At 45.4% G+C, this 13,902-nt stretch overlaps 1 protein-coding gene across 1 annotated transcript; it reads right to left on the bottom strand.

Annotated features, from left to right (window-relative positions):
• Positions 1-649: 649 nt before the first annotated feature.
• Positions 650-11,039, bottom strand: GRP (gastrin releasing peptide). Its single transcript, XM_088797619.1, is given in 4 exon segments — positions 650-682; positions 5,433-5,510; positions 5,512-5,654; positions 10,761-11,039. Coding segments are annotated over 4 exon segments (393 nt in total). The 5' UTR covers positions 10,900-11,039.
• Between the last annotated feature and the right edge of the window lie 2,863 nt (positions 11,040-13,902).

Below are 13,902 nucleotides of genomic sequence, written 5' to 3'. Positions count from 1 at the left end.
GCTCATCAAACTGTTCTGAGGAGAATACCAACAACATAGGCAAAATATCTGGTCATGGTTAGGGCTGAAGAAATGGGAACTATTAAATGATGAATAAGGCCTCCCTTTCAACCTAGTGCATCTAATGATGATGATAGAGAGAGTATGAGCTTCTAGTAGTAACCTCTAGAAAGGCTGTAAGTCACTACAAGGGTTCGTAAGTGGCCTTCAGAGGGGAGAACTAAAAATTCAGCCTGCCTTCATCAATGAGCATACAAGTTCATTATCAAGCTATTTGTTAATCTCTGCCACGCTGTCCTCCCATTTGGAATTGAAATAAGAGAACTCTCTGCCCTGGACAATGTGTTTAAGCTTTTATTGTGAACGGTAGCAGGTTGGGGACTGGAATGTAAGTGACAAATAGCCTAGATGTGAAGAGCATCATTTGGAAGACCCTTAACGGACAATTATCCACAGCAAACAAGTTCAAAGCAGATGCTGCTGCTTGAAAATCATAAATTTAGTCAAGGTTGAAAGGTACAAGAATAGTGAAGTATTTTACACAGACGAAATCTTGTTGACGATCCCGTTGAATTGATGCCCTTGGAAGGCAGTCTCTTAAGGGTTTTGTTTTGCTTCTTTGAGAAAGGCTGTCATCGTCATTGTCAGTTCAGCTGGGGGTTCCTTCCTTCACATTGAGAACCTGGAACAGAGAGATCAGCAACTTAGTAGGAGTTAAACAAACGTAGTAAAGTCCAATATTTGAAGTGAATCCATTCCCCAGAAATCATGAGCATCACAAGGAAAGGCAAATGGTTAGAAAGGCAAATTCCTAGGTCACTGTGGGGGCAGAGCCCCAGAAAGTAGTTTACAGGCTCTCGGCCTCACGTGGAGGGGTGCTGGCTCAGGTAGTAGATGGCCATCAGCTGGGGCTGGTTGGCCGTCAGCTGTAGCCATTGAGCCATTAGCCACTAATATAACTGCTGCGGCTACGAAGGAGAGCCGAGGAGAGTGGAGGAGAGTGAAAGAGAGTCGTCGGTGGGTTGCAGACAAAACGGACAGCAGGTCGCACGTCCAGTGAACCCAGCCTCCAGTGAGACCGTAGTGGTATGACTCCCCTACCTATGGCTCCGTGGGTGTTCCTTTTTGGCCTCACCATATCCTGCGTTATGTGGGGAGCGGGAGCAGAGACCCCGCAGGCCTCCATGCACGACAGTCACATAGACGTACTGAGTTGGAAACTCCGGGGCCCACAATCTGTGCTTTCACAATTCCCCCAGGTAAATCCGACTCAGCATGTTAATGCTTGAGGACCATAGATGTCCCAGAGAGAGAGAAATGAACTTCCTCTTTTTGGGGGAGCCACTACATTTTGGGGTCTTTTTGTTGTATTAGCTTAATTTGTATCCTGATATGGCTCAGCTGTATTTTGACTGTTAGAAATTAAACGCATTATTCTTCGGACTTGTCACTAAAGTCGCAGCTGGGTAGGGGGACTCTTAGAGGATGTGAAATCTTAATTCTTACTTGGCTTGTTTTGTCAATGCCTCGTGACACAAGTCAAAGCTAGCTTGCGAATTACACAATTACACATCATCAACCCATGACTGTAAATGGCAGTAGCGTGGACAACTCGGAAGAGAAGCTAATCTGGGTTTGTGCCAGTCCTAAATGGATTGTGCCTTGCTTTGTTGTGCCTTCTGTTCAAGTTAAGACCGAAGAAAGAAGGAGTAGCTATGATTTAAAAATACTTCTTTGTTCCCATAAAGCACCTTTTACCTGCTGAGTTAAGAAAACACTTTTCATCCAGACTACAGTTTATTACTCTTTCCAAGATTCTCTGGCTTTTCAGATCCCCCAACGTCCAGACCAGCCATTTGTTCCTAATAAAGGAATTACTGATTTCTCAGGCCAGTTTTTACCTGCTCTGTGGCATAATTGTTTGGACCAGGTGCTAACGAAGCCGAGGCCTGGAATTCAATTCCCACACAGGCCAATTAGCTTTGCTTTTCCCCAGGAGCCCAGGCTGCACTATGAAGGGTCACCGGTCTTCCTGCAGAGGCTGCCATGCACCTTTCTTTAGAGCTGGAGGTCATAAAAGGGGCCAGCTGAGGATGTGGGGGAGGATCCATAGAAGTCCTCATTGGCTCCAAATATTGAATCCAAGCACTTTGGCTCAAGGGAGTGGAAGTAAAGCTACAAGGAAGGGAAGAATTGTGATCCTAGGAAGATCAAGGACCTGGAGGTAAAGTGGGGGAGAAGGTGTATGGGGGGCAGGGGGAGCGACTTTCCTCTGCTCCTTCACAGAAACTGTCAGGGTAGTCAGAGGAGTTTTAGTCTCAACTGCGTGTTGCTTTTCCTGCATTTGGAGCTTCCTTCAGAGCATTTCAGGATATTAGGAAGTAAAACCTTTCTATCCCTCGTCCTGATGTGATGGGACAGTGGAAGCAGTCCCTTAAAAGGGAGGGCCAACTTGCCCATTTCCTTCTGTTCTGTTACACCCTCAGCAGTGCCTTCCCCAGGTCCTTTCCCTCATGTCCACCACTAAGAGAAAAGACCTAAGGCTGTGAAGAACAATGGACTGCGTCCAAATTACACAAGGAAGCCAAAGGCCAACTCCAGCCTTTATGGAAGCGCAGGACCATCCACGGCCACATCCAGGATTATGGGTTAGGCCTTGGAGCTGACCCGAACACTGTTTTGTGTTATAGAAACCATAAGGTCAAAGTTCCATTCATTTTTGTAAGAAGGGTACAATTAAAAGAAAGACTAAGGTTCACCTCGGAAATGATTGGCTATAATTGCTGATAAAGTTCTGGAGCTTGTTTGCCATGATATTGTAGTCTAGATTCCGTACACATTTACACAGATCTTTTCTGAATTAAGTCAATATCTTTATCATCGAAACATCGGCATTTCTAACTACAGCTCTGGGAGAGTTGGCAACAGGACTTGATGTCTTATTACCAAAGTGGGAGAGGAGAGCATGTGTGGACAGTTTTTAATTTTAAGAAACATCCTTCAGCCTCTGAAAACTCCTGCTGCTAATTCTGCCAATGCCTAGCTAAGTGATTAAACTTCTTTCTAACATTGAGAGATATATGGGTTTCTAATAGACCTATTCCCGTGGTATGCCCTCTTTGTGAATAAGCCAACTGTGAGATGTTTTCAATTTTCATAACAACCCACTTTCATCGAGGCAGAATTTCCAAAGCAAGGGGAGTAATAAGCTCTTTTGGTCTAGGCAAATACAAAACTAACTGTTGAATTTGTTTTTCATGTTCCCAGGAAATATATTCCAAAGAATGGTACCAATGTGTGCAATAGCTAATTATTCAACCTTAGGTGGAATGAAACAGGAGGGCTTTCTGAACTTCTGAAAAGAAGAACAAGGCATAAAAAAGATACAGTAGACAAGCGAGACCTGATTACAAAAAGGTGACTGTCTTTTCAGGTCACATTAAATACTGATAAAGATTGTCCCCCCCCCCAAAAAAAAAAAAAAAAAAAAGATTGTCCCCCTTCTATTATTGCCACTCAGAGACCTTTTTGGAACTATTCTTTTGCAATTGCCTCCAAGCTTACAGAATATTCTTCTAAATATAGTGGGGAAATTTTGATCCTTGAAGAAGGAGTTGAATTCTTCAAAACATTCTGAGCTATGCAGAGCCAGGTTTTGAGGGAAAAAGCAACTCAACGTGGATATTGCTCTTTAGTTCAAAAGTGAGGCACTATAAATTAACACAATGATTGTGTGTGTGCCGGGGGAGGGTATTTTATGAATGAGCTATGAAGCTAAGTCCGGTGTACGTAAAATTATTTTAGAGGGCTTTGGGGCACTGATTGGGGTTACTCTTCAGACAAATAGAAGACACTGCTTTTGGATCTCCACCCACAGAAAGTCCCACGAGGCATTTGACCAAGAAAGGGCCTGGCCAGCGGGGGGCTGAGAAGTCAGTCCCAAATTCCTGGAGCCCTCAGAGCCACGTGATCCACCAACAAAACAGTGCTGGTCATATAACACCTGTGACACCTATCATAGGTGTGAACAAGAGAATCTCACTCAGCGTTCGTACAGAATTGGTACTCATTTCTGTACTGGTTGGTTTAATGCAGATATATTTTTTTTCTGAATAAGGGCTTCTAGAAACATTCTCTGTAGGTGCTTAATGCAACAAATGAACTTGTAGTTTGTGTTTAGCCTAGAAAATGTACAGTGGACCAAAGGGCAGTGAAACAGAAAACCTCCCTCCAGAAAAGCCTCCGAGCCTCTGTGAAGGGGTCACCAATCAACGAGTTAAACACCATGAAATAGTGAAGGAGCCAGCTCCCCAAGCTCTGCGAGTGGCAAGCAGTAAATTTATTATCAGAAACAGTGAGAAGCGCGGGTGCTACTGCATCTTCCATCCTTCATATTGAAGGTCACTGTGGACCGTTCCCCACATGTCTCTCATAGCAGCAGACTGTTCAAGGCACACAGCACAGGCTCTTGTCCTGGCTTCACCAGTGAGAAGCTACGTGACCATCTCAGTTTCCTCTACAATGGAGGGCATGATAGAATCTTCCAGAATCTTCCTCCTAAGACTGCTGTGGGCATTAAAGGTAGTAAACTGCTTCTCCCAATACTTGGAGGATGGTAGATACTCAATAAAACTAGCTATTATTATTATTTTTAGTATTGCAGTTATTTTAGCCTTTTAGCATAAATTTCATGAAAACTTCTTAAAAGTTAATGAGAATCTCTTCATTTTCAGTTGCGTCGTTTTCTTCCCATACATTTTATTCTCTCCTTTTTCTCATTGACTGTCTTTGTATTGAAACAATGCCAGTTTGGTGTAATTATTTTTCCCTATCCTCCATAAAACCATACATAGGACAAATCAGTTGCCCTAAGACATGTTTGCTAAGTTTTGAAATATTAGGATGAAACCTGAACGAAGTAACCATGGAACAAAAATGAAGCAGTACTGTTTTGCATAAAAGGGCACAAATGAAAATGCAGTCTTCTCAAAACATCTGTGAAGAGGCTGTTCCCCAAATGTTCATCAAAAATAAACGTATCTGTAAACGTATCACAGGGATTTACTCAAATAATCTATGGTCCTACTATCAAAATATTCTGGTAGGAACTGGCAGATTTTTAAAAATCCCATCAATGCACAATCGTTAAGAAAACCCCTAAATTGGAGGTTTGAATCAACACCATTTTGATGTGCTAAGAGCAAAAATAAGCTATTATGTTAAAAAGAAAAAAGCATGGGAATTGTCTACTCATTTCCTCGGCATGTATTGGTGTCAGCAGAATGTGATCGCTGTGAAGGTGTGTCGTAAACAATTTTATTCTCCCCTGCCGGACCTTTCTCTCCCTCCAACTCTCCCCAAACACTTCCCACCCCACCCCACCCCTACTTCTCCAGTAGGTCCCTTATACATACTTTGTGTCTTGAACCTACCTCTTTCACGTTGCTGCTAATCTTGGAATCCCAAGTAGACTGGCGAATACCCCGGGGCTCCTCGTGGAGATGATTGATGGCTTTTCCCCTTTGCTTCTATGAGACTAAGCAAATTCCTCGCAGCTTCTTCCCACAAAATGTACTCTGGCAGCTGCTGCTTCAGGCTCCCTCCTTTGTAAACATATGGGGTCTCTCCTGTGCTCTTTTTCCCCATTAAGTGCCCTGTAAACAAAAGGGGGAGATGGTAGAAGAGGGAAAAGGGGATCAACTATATGGTGATGGAAGGAGAACTGACTCGGTGGTGACCACACAGTGCAATATATAGATGATGTATTACAGAAATGAACACTTGAAACCTATGTAATTTTACTAACCAATGTCACCCCAATAAATTTAATAAAAATTAAAAACAAAAACAGAATGTCACCAATTTAACCCACAGGAATGAATGAATGAGAAATTTGAATGGACCCCAATTCTGTTTGTGCTGCTTCCTTCTAAATGAAGGATAAATCGCATTTTACTATTAGGAGTTAGTTCATAAATGACTGGCAGATTTTGCTCTGTGTTCAAAATGTGCAATAAGCTGAACAACTTCACACCTGCAACTCAGACGTCCTGGAGTTGGTCCCAGCCTCTCTGCTAACTACCTAGGTGACCTCTGCCATGTCATTTAGCTTCTCCAATTTTCAATTTCTCAGCTATAAAATGAACAGGTTGGACTAGATGAAATCTAAGGGAACTTCCGTGTCTAAAATTCTATCACCAATTCTGTGTGCACCGAATTCCATTCCCACCTAAATGGTGGAGTCTAAAACATCCTCCCCAGACAATTTTAAATTACTGCTGAAAAGAAAAGTCTCGATGCTTTTCTTTGTATGATTAAAAAAAAAAGAAGAAGAAGAAAGGTGTTGGTTACCTCTTATCGGTAATAGAAATGTACCAAAGGAATTTTTCATTTAAACTTTCTTAGAATTTTAGCCAAGATTGAATCTAGGAAGCATCACCTAGAAATTACAGTTTGCTAAGTATGTAAGGAAAAACCAGTTGAAAAGTTCTGACCAACACTCCACAGCATAAATGCAGAATTTTTCCCTTGGATGTCTCAAATGGTCAGTGAAAGTCATCAGTGGCTCCCGGGATATGCACCTGCCATGTGAAAAAATCAAAGTTACTGTGCAGGAGGACAAACCGCTACACCCGTGGAAATTTATATGTGCAAGTGGGGAAAGCCGTAGGCTCACAAGGACGTGTGCAGCCCAAGGCCTGCATTCTTAACTGGAGCCTATTCCTTAAATATGCTCACATTATCTTTCTTACTTTCTTCAGTTGATTTTTTCCCATCTCTCTATAATGGTTTTTATCGCATTTTCAAATTTCTAATATTAATAAAACTATGGTTCTTTTAATTTAAAGTTTCCAAGCAAAGGGCTCTTTGTGGCTCCAATGTTGACTGGCATGAGGGGATGGTCCACAGACCTCAGTCACTGAAAATAGAAAGAGGCCCCTTCCCAGCAGCTCCATCCACCGGGAGAGGCCCTCACCGTGACTTCATGCTGGCCTGTGTGTTGCAATGTACAGTTTACAGGATGTTGAAATGCAGATTATTTCATTTGATCCACCCTGTAGTGAGTCTGATGAACATGCGACTTGCCAAAGGTCAGCCACACATAAGCAAAGAGTCTACGATTCAAATCAGCTCACAGTCCAGACTCTACGATATTACACTACTGGGAAGTCTTTGAACTTCCTAAGACTACAGGGCCATTAGAAATCATTCTCAGGTCTGGAAATAAGATAAGATCCACAAAAGGCTTTCTAATATTTTTAAAAATAGGAATCCTATATCAGTCTATCATGACTAATTATGTGACTCAGAAAATGAATTCTGTGAGTATTGGGGAGCCTTAAAATGAGGTTTTACTGCCTTGCAGTGTGAGCGCTTTTTCAAGTCAGTTATGACACGTCAGAAAATTTCAAGACCCTATTGAGGACTGTCCCATCTGAAGGGTTGGCATCCTGAATGATTGGCTCCTCACTTATCTGCTTGGTCGACTTGGTCCCCAGATATCCACCATAAGGACATAACCTTGCATTTAATCGTAACAGTGATTGCGTTGCACAACTTCCCCGGCAGTAGCAAGGCATTTGGCTTTATTTCCATGGAGGAAATTGAATCATGGTGGTGGAAAATCAGGACTAGAACCGGAAGTTCCCAGAACCTTGGTCGCTCTTGCCTATCATCTCGTTAGGATTCTGGAAAGGAGAAAGGTGTCCTTGCTAATGAAGCAGAGAGGCGATGGAGATGTGTTTAAATAAGAGCTTCATTTTTGTCATGCCTGAATAATTTTGTGGACTTTTCTAAAATGGGAGGATGAAGTAGTCCTTCATTCTGTGATTGATTTAACACAGACCCTTGCGATATTTTCCTGAATTTTTCATCTTTGCATATTTGGTGGGTGGGTAGTGTTCTGACTCCCCTCCCTAGATCCAATGACTGGTTATTAAGAAAAGTGCACCATTTGTAACATCCCAGGGAAGCACACATTCCCTGGGTCCTGTTTCACTTTTGAGCTGGCAACTGTCAACCAAATAATCATCTCCATGGCAACATGGATGATACACCCACTTCCATCTTTTCTCCCGTCATCTTTTGTTATCTCTCCAGATCATAATAATGGAGATCTCGGCATAGACAAAAGACAGGCACTTGAAAAAATAAAACTGTGCCCAGAGGGAAAAGGTTTTGTGCTTTTAATCACTGAAAAAAATACCACTAACATGGCAGGTTTGAAACATAAATGAATTTTCTTGAACTCAAAACTTGGAGATTACCCTAATTTAGGAAAATACCCATTAAGACCTACAGTGTTGAGTTCTCGTACGAGTTAGTTTTTTCTAAACAGATACTTAAACTATATTTCACAGTTTCTGGGGCAGCATACAATGTAAAGACATTCTGTAGCTGAGCACTGGTGTTTCAGAATTCAAGGGCACGCTTCACGTCAAAGTTAGAGCTGCCACCAGTGTTAGCGTTGACCTATATTTTCGTCACACAAACAAAACATTTCTAAGAACATCAAGCCAGATAAGAACTTATTAAGTTTTCAACTTGTTCACTTGTATTCCATTGCCACACCATGCTTCTCTCAACTGGAAGAAACAATTCCATAACAAACCTGCAAATTGGTGCTGACAGCTTCCTCACGGACAGCAATATGTAGCTTTAGTTTGATATAATTAAAACGAAACTGCATGTTTTCAGTGACTAAGGATGACAGGCATTTACTTCGGACACTGGAAAGCTAAATTTAAAATCTAACAGTGTTATTCACGCTTGTGAATGTTCACATTCCCACAAAAGGCACGTCTGCCCAAAGCAAACTTTTGCTCAACCACAATGCCATTTTAGAACCAAATGTGATTTTCTCCTTCTCTCTTTTTCCTTTGTCTTTCCTCAACTCTGCACAGCCAGCCAAGGGAGAAAAAGGAAAAAGTGTGTTTGAGAGCAAATAAGAAAATGTAAGGTTGCTGCTGGTCTGTATGCTTTTGAGGTGGGAAAGCCTAAGCACCACCAGGAAGGGTGATTAAAAGCCAGACACCCTGACTCCCTGGGGACAGATGTGCTCTGGAACTGCAGCACTCAGGGTGGGCTTGCACAGGAAATAACGTGGCCTACCTTCCCAGTGAACTCTCTTATTCTCCTTTTGGCCTGCAAGAGTCACCTAATAATAAGCCTTCTTAGTACAAAAATATGGATGAGCAAAAAGAGGTTAGGAATCTCGAAGTTTTATTTCACCTTCCCACTCCACCGGCCGGTAGCTGGACTGAACTAGTGCTAAGCTCCCAGAAGCCCTTTTAAGTGTCAATTCTAGGTTTGGCTTTTTTAACACCGTCTAGGTATCCTTCTTTCCAGAGTGAGTTTTGTTGTGTTGTGTTTTGTTTTTCATCTTTACCCAGCCCAGCCTCTCCTCTCCACACCAGACTCCCGGGTTCTTCCTGTGCCTCAGAGATCACAAATATTTCATCCCTGAGGCTGCAAGACTTGGCAAAGACTCTTTCAGCGACAATGAAAATTACTCTGTTGCAACCAGGAGCTCGCAAATTCTCTGACAGAAGCATGCACCACACAGAGATGCTGAGGACCTGACAGTTGCAGCCTCACCCCTTCCCATGAATCCATCCTCATCTTCACACCCAGAATCTGCCTTTCGGCTGATAACTGAATTAGCAAGTATCTTCCCAACACATTCTCCCCTACTCCTAAATAGATGACTAAGGAAATAAAACACACACACCACCGCCACCTCCACCACCACCACCACCCTTAAATCTCTAAGGATCCACCAGCTCCCCAGGAAATGTTGGGGTTGCTGTAGTTGGTTTTATGGGGAGGTTTCTGAGGAAATTGGACGCTTTGCATTAGCCAGAGACTATACTTGGGGTGGCCTAGGGCCCTGCGGTGCTGTTGGGTGAGCGTGAGGCTTCGGACAGCTACCTGCTTCGCAGGTGCAGGGCCGAGAGCCAGGTGGAACGACCTTCCAAGTCTGTGCCTGGAGCGCAGGACTTGTTGGCAGAAGGAAAAGGAAAGGAGCTAGGGGAGAGGGCGAGGTGGCAGGTCTAGAGAGGTAGAGAAAAGCGGGGCTCAGGGGCGAGAGCCCAGGGTCAGCGTGGAAAGCAGGTGCAACGCCCAGGACTCCGAGCCTGCTAGATGGAAAGAGGGAGGGTTAGGCAGAAGGGCAGAGAAAAAACGATCGCTGCAAAGGCAGGACGAGTGAGAAAATTCAGGAGAGCCACACACAGAGGTGGGATTCAGGCACCGCTCACTGAACAGATTTGAAACCCAGAGCGGGCGCGCCGGTCCCGGGTCCCCCACCTGTGGCTTTGCCCGACGCAAAGGCGCAGCCGGAGTTCACGCAGGTCGGAATCACGGATGCAGGGCTGGATGGACGCGCTCGGGGACCCGGCTTCCCACCGTTGTTCACGGAGAGAACAGTGCCGGATAAAAGGAGGGGTTGGATAGGTGCGGAGGGAAGGTGATCTCCTTTGCTTAGGGTTTGGGTGTTTTGGAAAGCTGCGCGCCGGCTCGGGTACGCTGCGGAAGAGTGAAGAGAGCGGGAAAGGACCAAGGGACCAGCCCGCAGCTGCCGAGGAGCTGACAGCTTTCCAGAATGGGGAAGGGTGGGGTCGAGTTTTGGGAGAACGGGCTTGTTGGGTAGAAAAGTCAGAGCAAACCCAGCCCCCATAGCCGGGCCCCAGAAACGCTGCGAGACCGGCCCCCTGCGACTGGCTGGTCCCGCCGAGGACTGGTGCACGCCGGACACTCACCCACCGCCCAGTGGTTGCCACGCGGGTACATCTTGGCCAGCACGATCTCTCTGGCCTCCGGCACCGGGGCGGCCGGCCCCCGAGGCGCTTGGCAGAGAATCAGCGCCAGCAGAACAAGCGGCAGCTCGCGGCCGCGCATGGTCCGGTTGGAAAGCCCTTGAAGCGCGCGGCGAGGCTGGGAGGGGGGAGTGCTCTGTCCCCGAGGAGGAGTGACCGCACGACCAGGACCTTGGAGGAGCTCCGCCGCTGCCGCCGCCCGCGCCACTGCTGCAGTCTCCACCAGGCCCGGATTTTATAAGAAAGCCCAGGCGGGGTGGGGCGGGGGGGCTCCTCCACGGCAGACCGGAGCGCTCTGACGTTTCCCTATAGCGAGCTGGGGCGCCGGGACAACCGCTCCCGAAAACCATCCATCTTCCAGCTGAGTGGTGAAAAGGCTGAGTGTACACTGTCCCTCTCCCTTCCCCTCGTCGTCCCGTCCTTCTTCCCCACATTGGAGTCATTCTTCCTGTCCTCGACGCCTCCGCTCCAACACAACTCAGAGAACTAACTCCCTCTCAGCCTCCCCCCAGCGCCTCCCGCACTGTCCTCCGATCCTGCAAGGGGGAGTAGGGACTCCGCAGCCTTGTTCTAGGCGTGGAGGGGCGCAGAAGGACTCTTTTAGGGTCCACTTTGCTGGAGGGGGTTGGAACCAAGATTGCAAGGGACTTCTGATTCTCAGAGCTTTTCTCCAGGACCACCCCCTCCTCGCTATCCCAGCCCATAGGCTTCCGTCTTGCAGGCCGCCCCCCCCTCTCACTTCGTACCACCATCATCAGCAATACCCTCACCCCAGCGAGTTTTCAGAGGCGCCCCTGCCCATGTGCATGGTGCGATGGAGGAAGGAGCAGCAAGGATATGTTCTGTGAACAGAGCTAACAATCATTTTACGAGACACCTGCCTCCTTTCACAAGCATATTGCTTCCATATGAAGCTTTTACGTTCATTTCCCTAGGCTGCGTGTCTACCAGAAAGCTCAAACTGTCCCTAAACTGCCATTCACACACCTCTAGAGTTGCCCAACTTCCCTCTGCTCCTTCTGTTCTCAGATGTGAAGAAGGGTCACAGACCCAACACCCAGGGTCCTCAATGTCGTGGATACGAAGGGGACAGGCAAGATAGCGATGCCACAATAATAGAAGCCGGTAGGATGGTGTGGCCGGCCTTTCAGCTGCCAGAGCTGGGGTGTATTTATATGTGTGTTCCCTACAGGCTTATTCCTCATCACGTGCTGGTGAATTGTCTCGCTGGTGGGTCCCTGGTATTGCGTGTCAGCACTGATGTTGACACTAACGAAATTGAAATAGTCCATTTTTCTCTGTATACCTGATCAATACATTTATGCCATGATTCCATGATCACATCGCATGACTGAGTATGCTTGGGCTTGGAAGAATATTTCCATGTATGTGTTCGGCTATAAGGTAAAAGGAAAAAAAAAAAAGCTAATTTCCAGATCACTGTTAGTAGCCAAGGAAATACAGTCATACTATCCTGAGGGAATGATCCAAGTGAAAATCAAGAGGAAAAAGTCCACAATTGGCCCAGACTCCATCTTCCTGGGATGACAAATGAACAACTAAGCTAAGAAACACTCAGGTCTAAATGTCTTCCACAACCCTGTGTCTTTGGAGGAGCATTCAGCCTTATCTCTCCAGATTAAGTTGTAGAAAAACATCCTTTCCCCTTAGTTTCATCAAGATTATTTTATAGAGTCTATAACATGGTTATAACTATGCATAGTGTCAGGTGGGTACTCGACTAATCAGGGGGAATCACTTCTTAAATTATGTAAATGTCTAACCACTATGCTGTACACCTGAAACTAATATAAAACAACACTGAATGTCAACTGTAATTGAGAAATGAATTTATTTTTAAAAGATTATTTTAGAATCTTTAAATGAAGTTTCTCCCCCATGAGACTGAGCAAAAACCACTGTACACGAAAATCACTGTACAGTTCTACGGAAAATCCAACTCTTCTGTGAATTCAGGCTACCCAGTTTCTTTGGCAGGCGAGGAGGCACCTGGGTCCCTCCCTTCACCTTAGCTCTTGCTCTAAACACTCCAGCCCACAGGCTCTCTTCACCCAGACTCCGGCGTGGCCCTGTGACTTGCTTGGGCATCCCATAAAGGCAGTGACTCTGCCCTCTTGCTCAGGGCTGCATCCACAGTACCTGGCCCAGTTCTAGGCACAGAGAAGGACTCGAGAGATCGGAATGGATGCATTGTACTGCAGGCACAGGAGCTGAGTCCAGTGCCCTAACCAGACAAGACAACGAATTGTTACCAGTTCGAGAAAGAAACCATTGTACGTGGGATTCAGCCAGTATTGAATGAGCCCCAAAAGATCCTGGCTAGACAACCTCTCACATTGCTTTCACAATGTTCAGCACAGCCCCACTGACTTAGTTAGGGGAAAGTTAAACTGCCACGAGAAAGAAATCTCACAGCACAATGCCACATTCAAAGGAGAGGTTTGTTTCTCTTTTTTCTTATAGTCTAGGGCAAGTGTTCTAGGTTGGCAGGCAGCTCTGTTCCATTCATATATTCTGGAACCTAGGTTCACTCCTGTTCATGCTTGTGCCTCTACTATTCCCGAGGGCGCTGCTCCTCAAAGGGCTATTCCTTGAGGAGGCAGGGAGCTTGCACCAGCGTGTAAATCAAAGCACTGCTTCCTTCATCGAGACCACCTGACCAGGGAAAAGAATGTCAGCTGAACTAAACAACGTGTTTAGTGATTTGCATTCTGGCACAAACTCTTTATCATGTTGTGGATGATGAATAACAAAAGAATCTTGCCAACAGGATGGTGTTTATTCACCTTTGGCGTTGCCTCCCTGTGTGAGATTTCCAAGGCCACATCCTCTGTGCTCCTCTCTCCACTTCAAGGTGGCATTTTCCAGAAAATTCCAAGGCTCTTTTTCCCAGTGGTCTCTCTAATCCACAGGGCATGAAATATATGTGTGTGTATGTATATATATTAGATTTATAAAGAATTCAGGTGTCAGTCTATATCTTAATGATGTGTCTCTTCCACAGAGCATGACTCTGTCATGTGATTTTAAGGGTATTTCCCCAAAGTCTTGGAAGGTCTCGTCT

Source organism: Rhinolophus sinicus, chromosome 4 (assembly GCF_057876585.1).
Source record: "Rhinolophus sinicus isolate RSI-liver-muscle chromosome 4, RSI-T2T, whole genome shotgun sequence".
Taxonomy (NCBI): Eukaryota; Metazoa; Chordata; class Mammalia; order Chiroptera; family Rhinolophidae; genus Rhinolophus; species Rhinolophus sinicus.
Note: the sequence above shows the minus strand (reverse complement) of the source record. Positions and strands in the feature narration are given on the sequence as shown.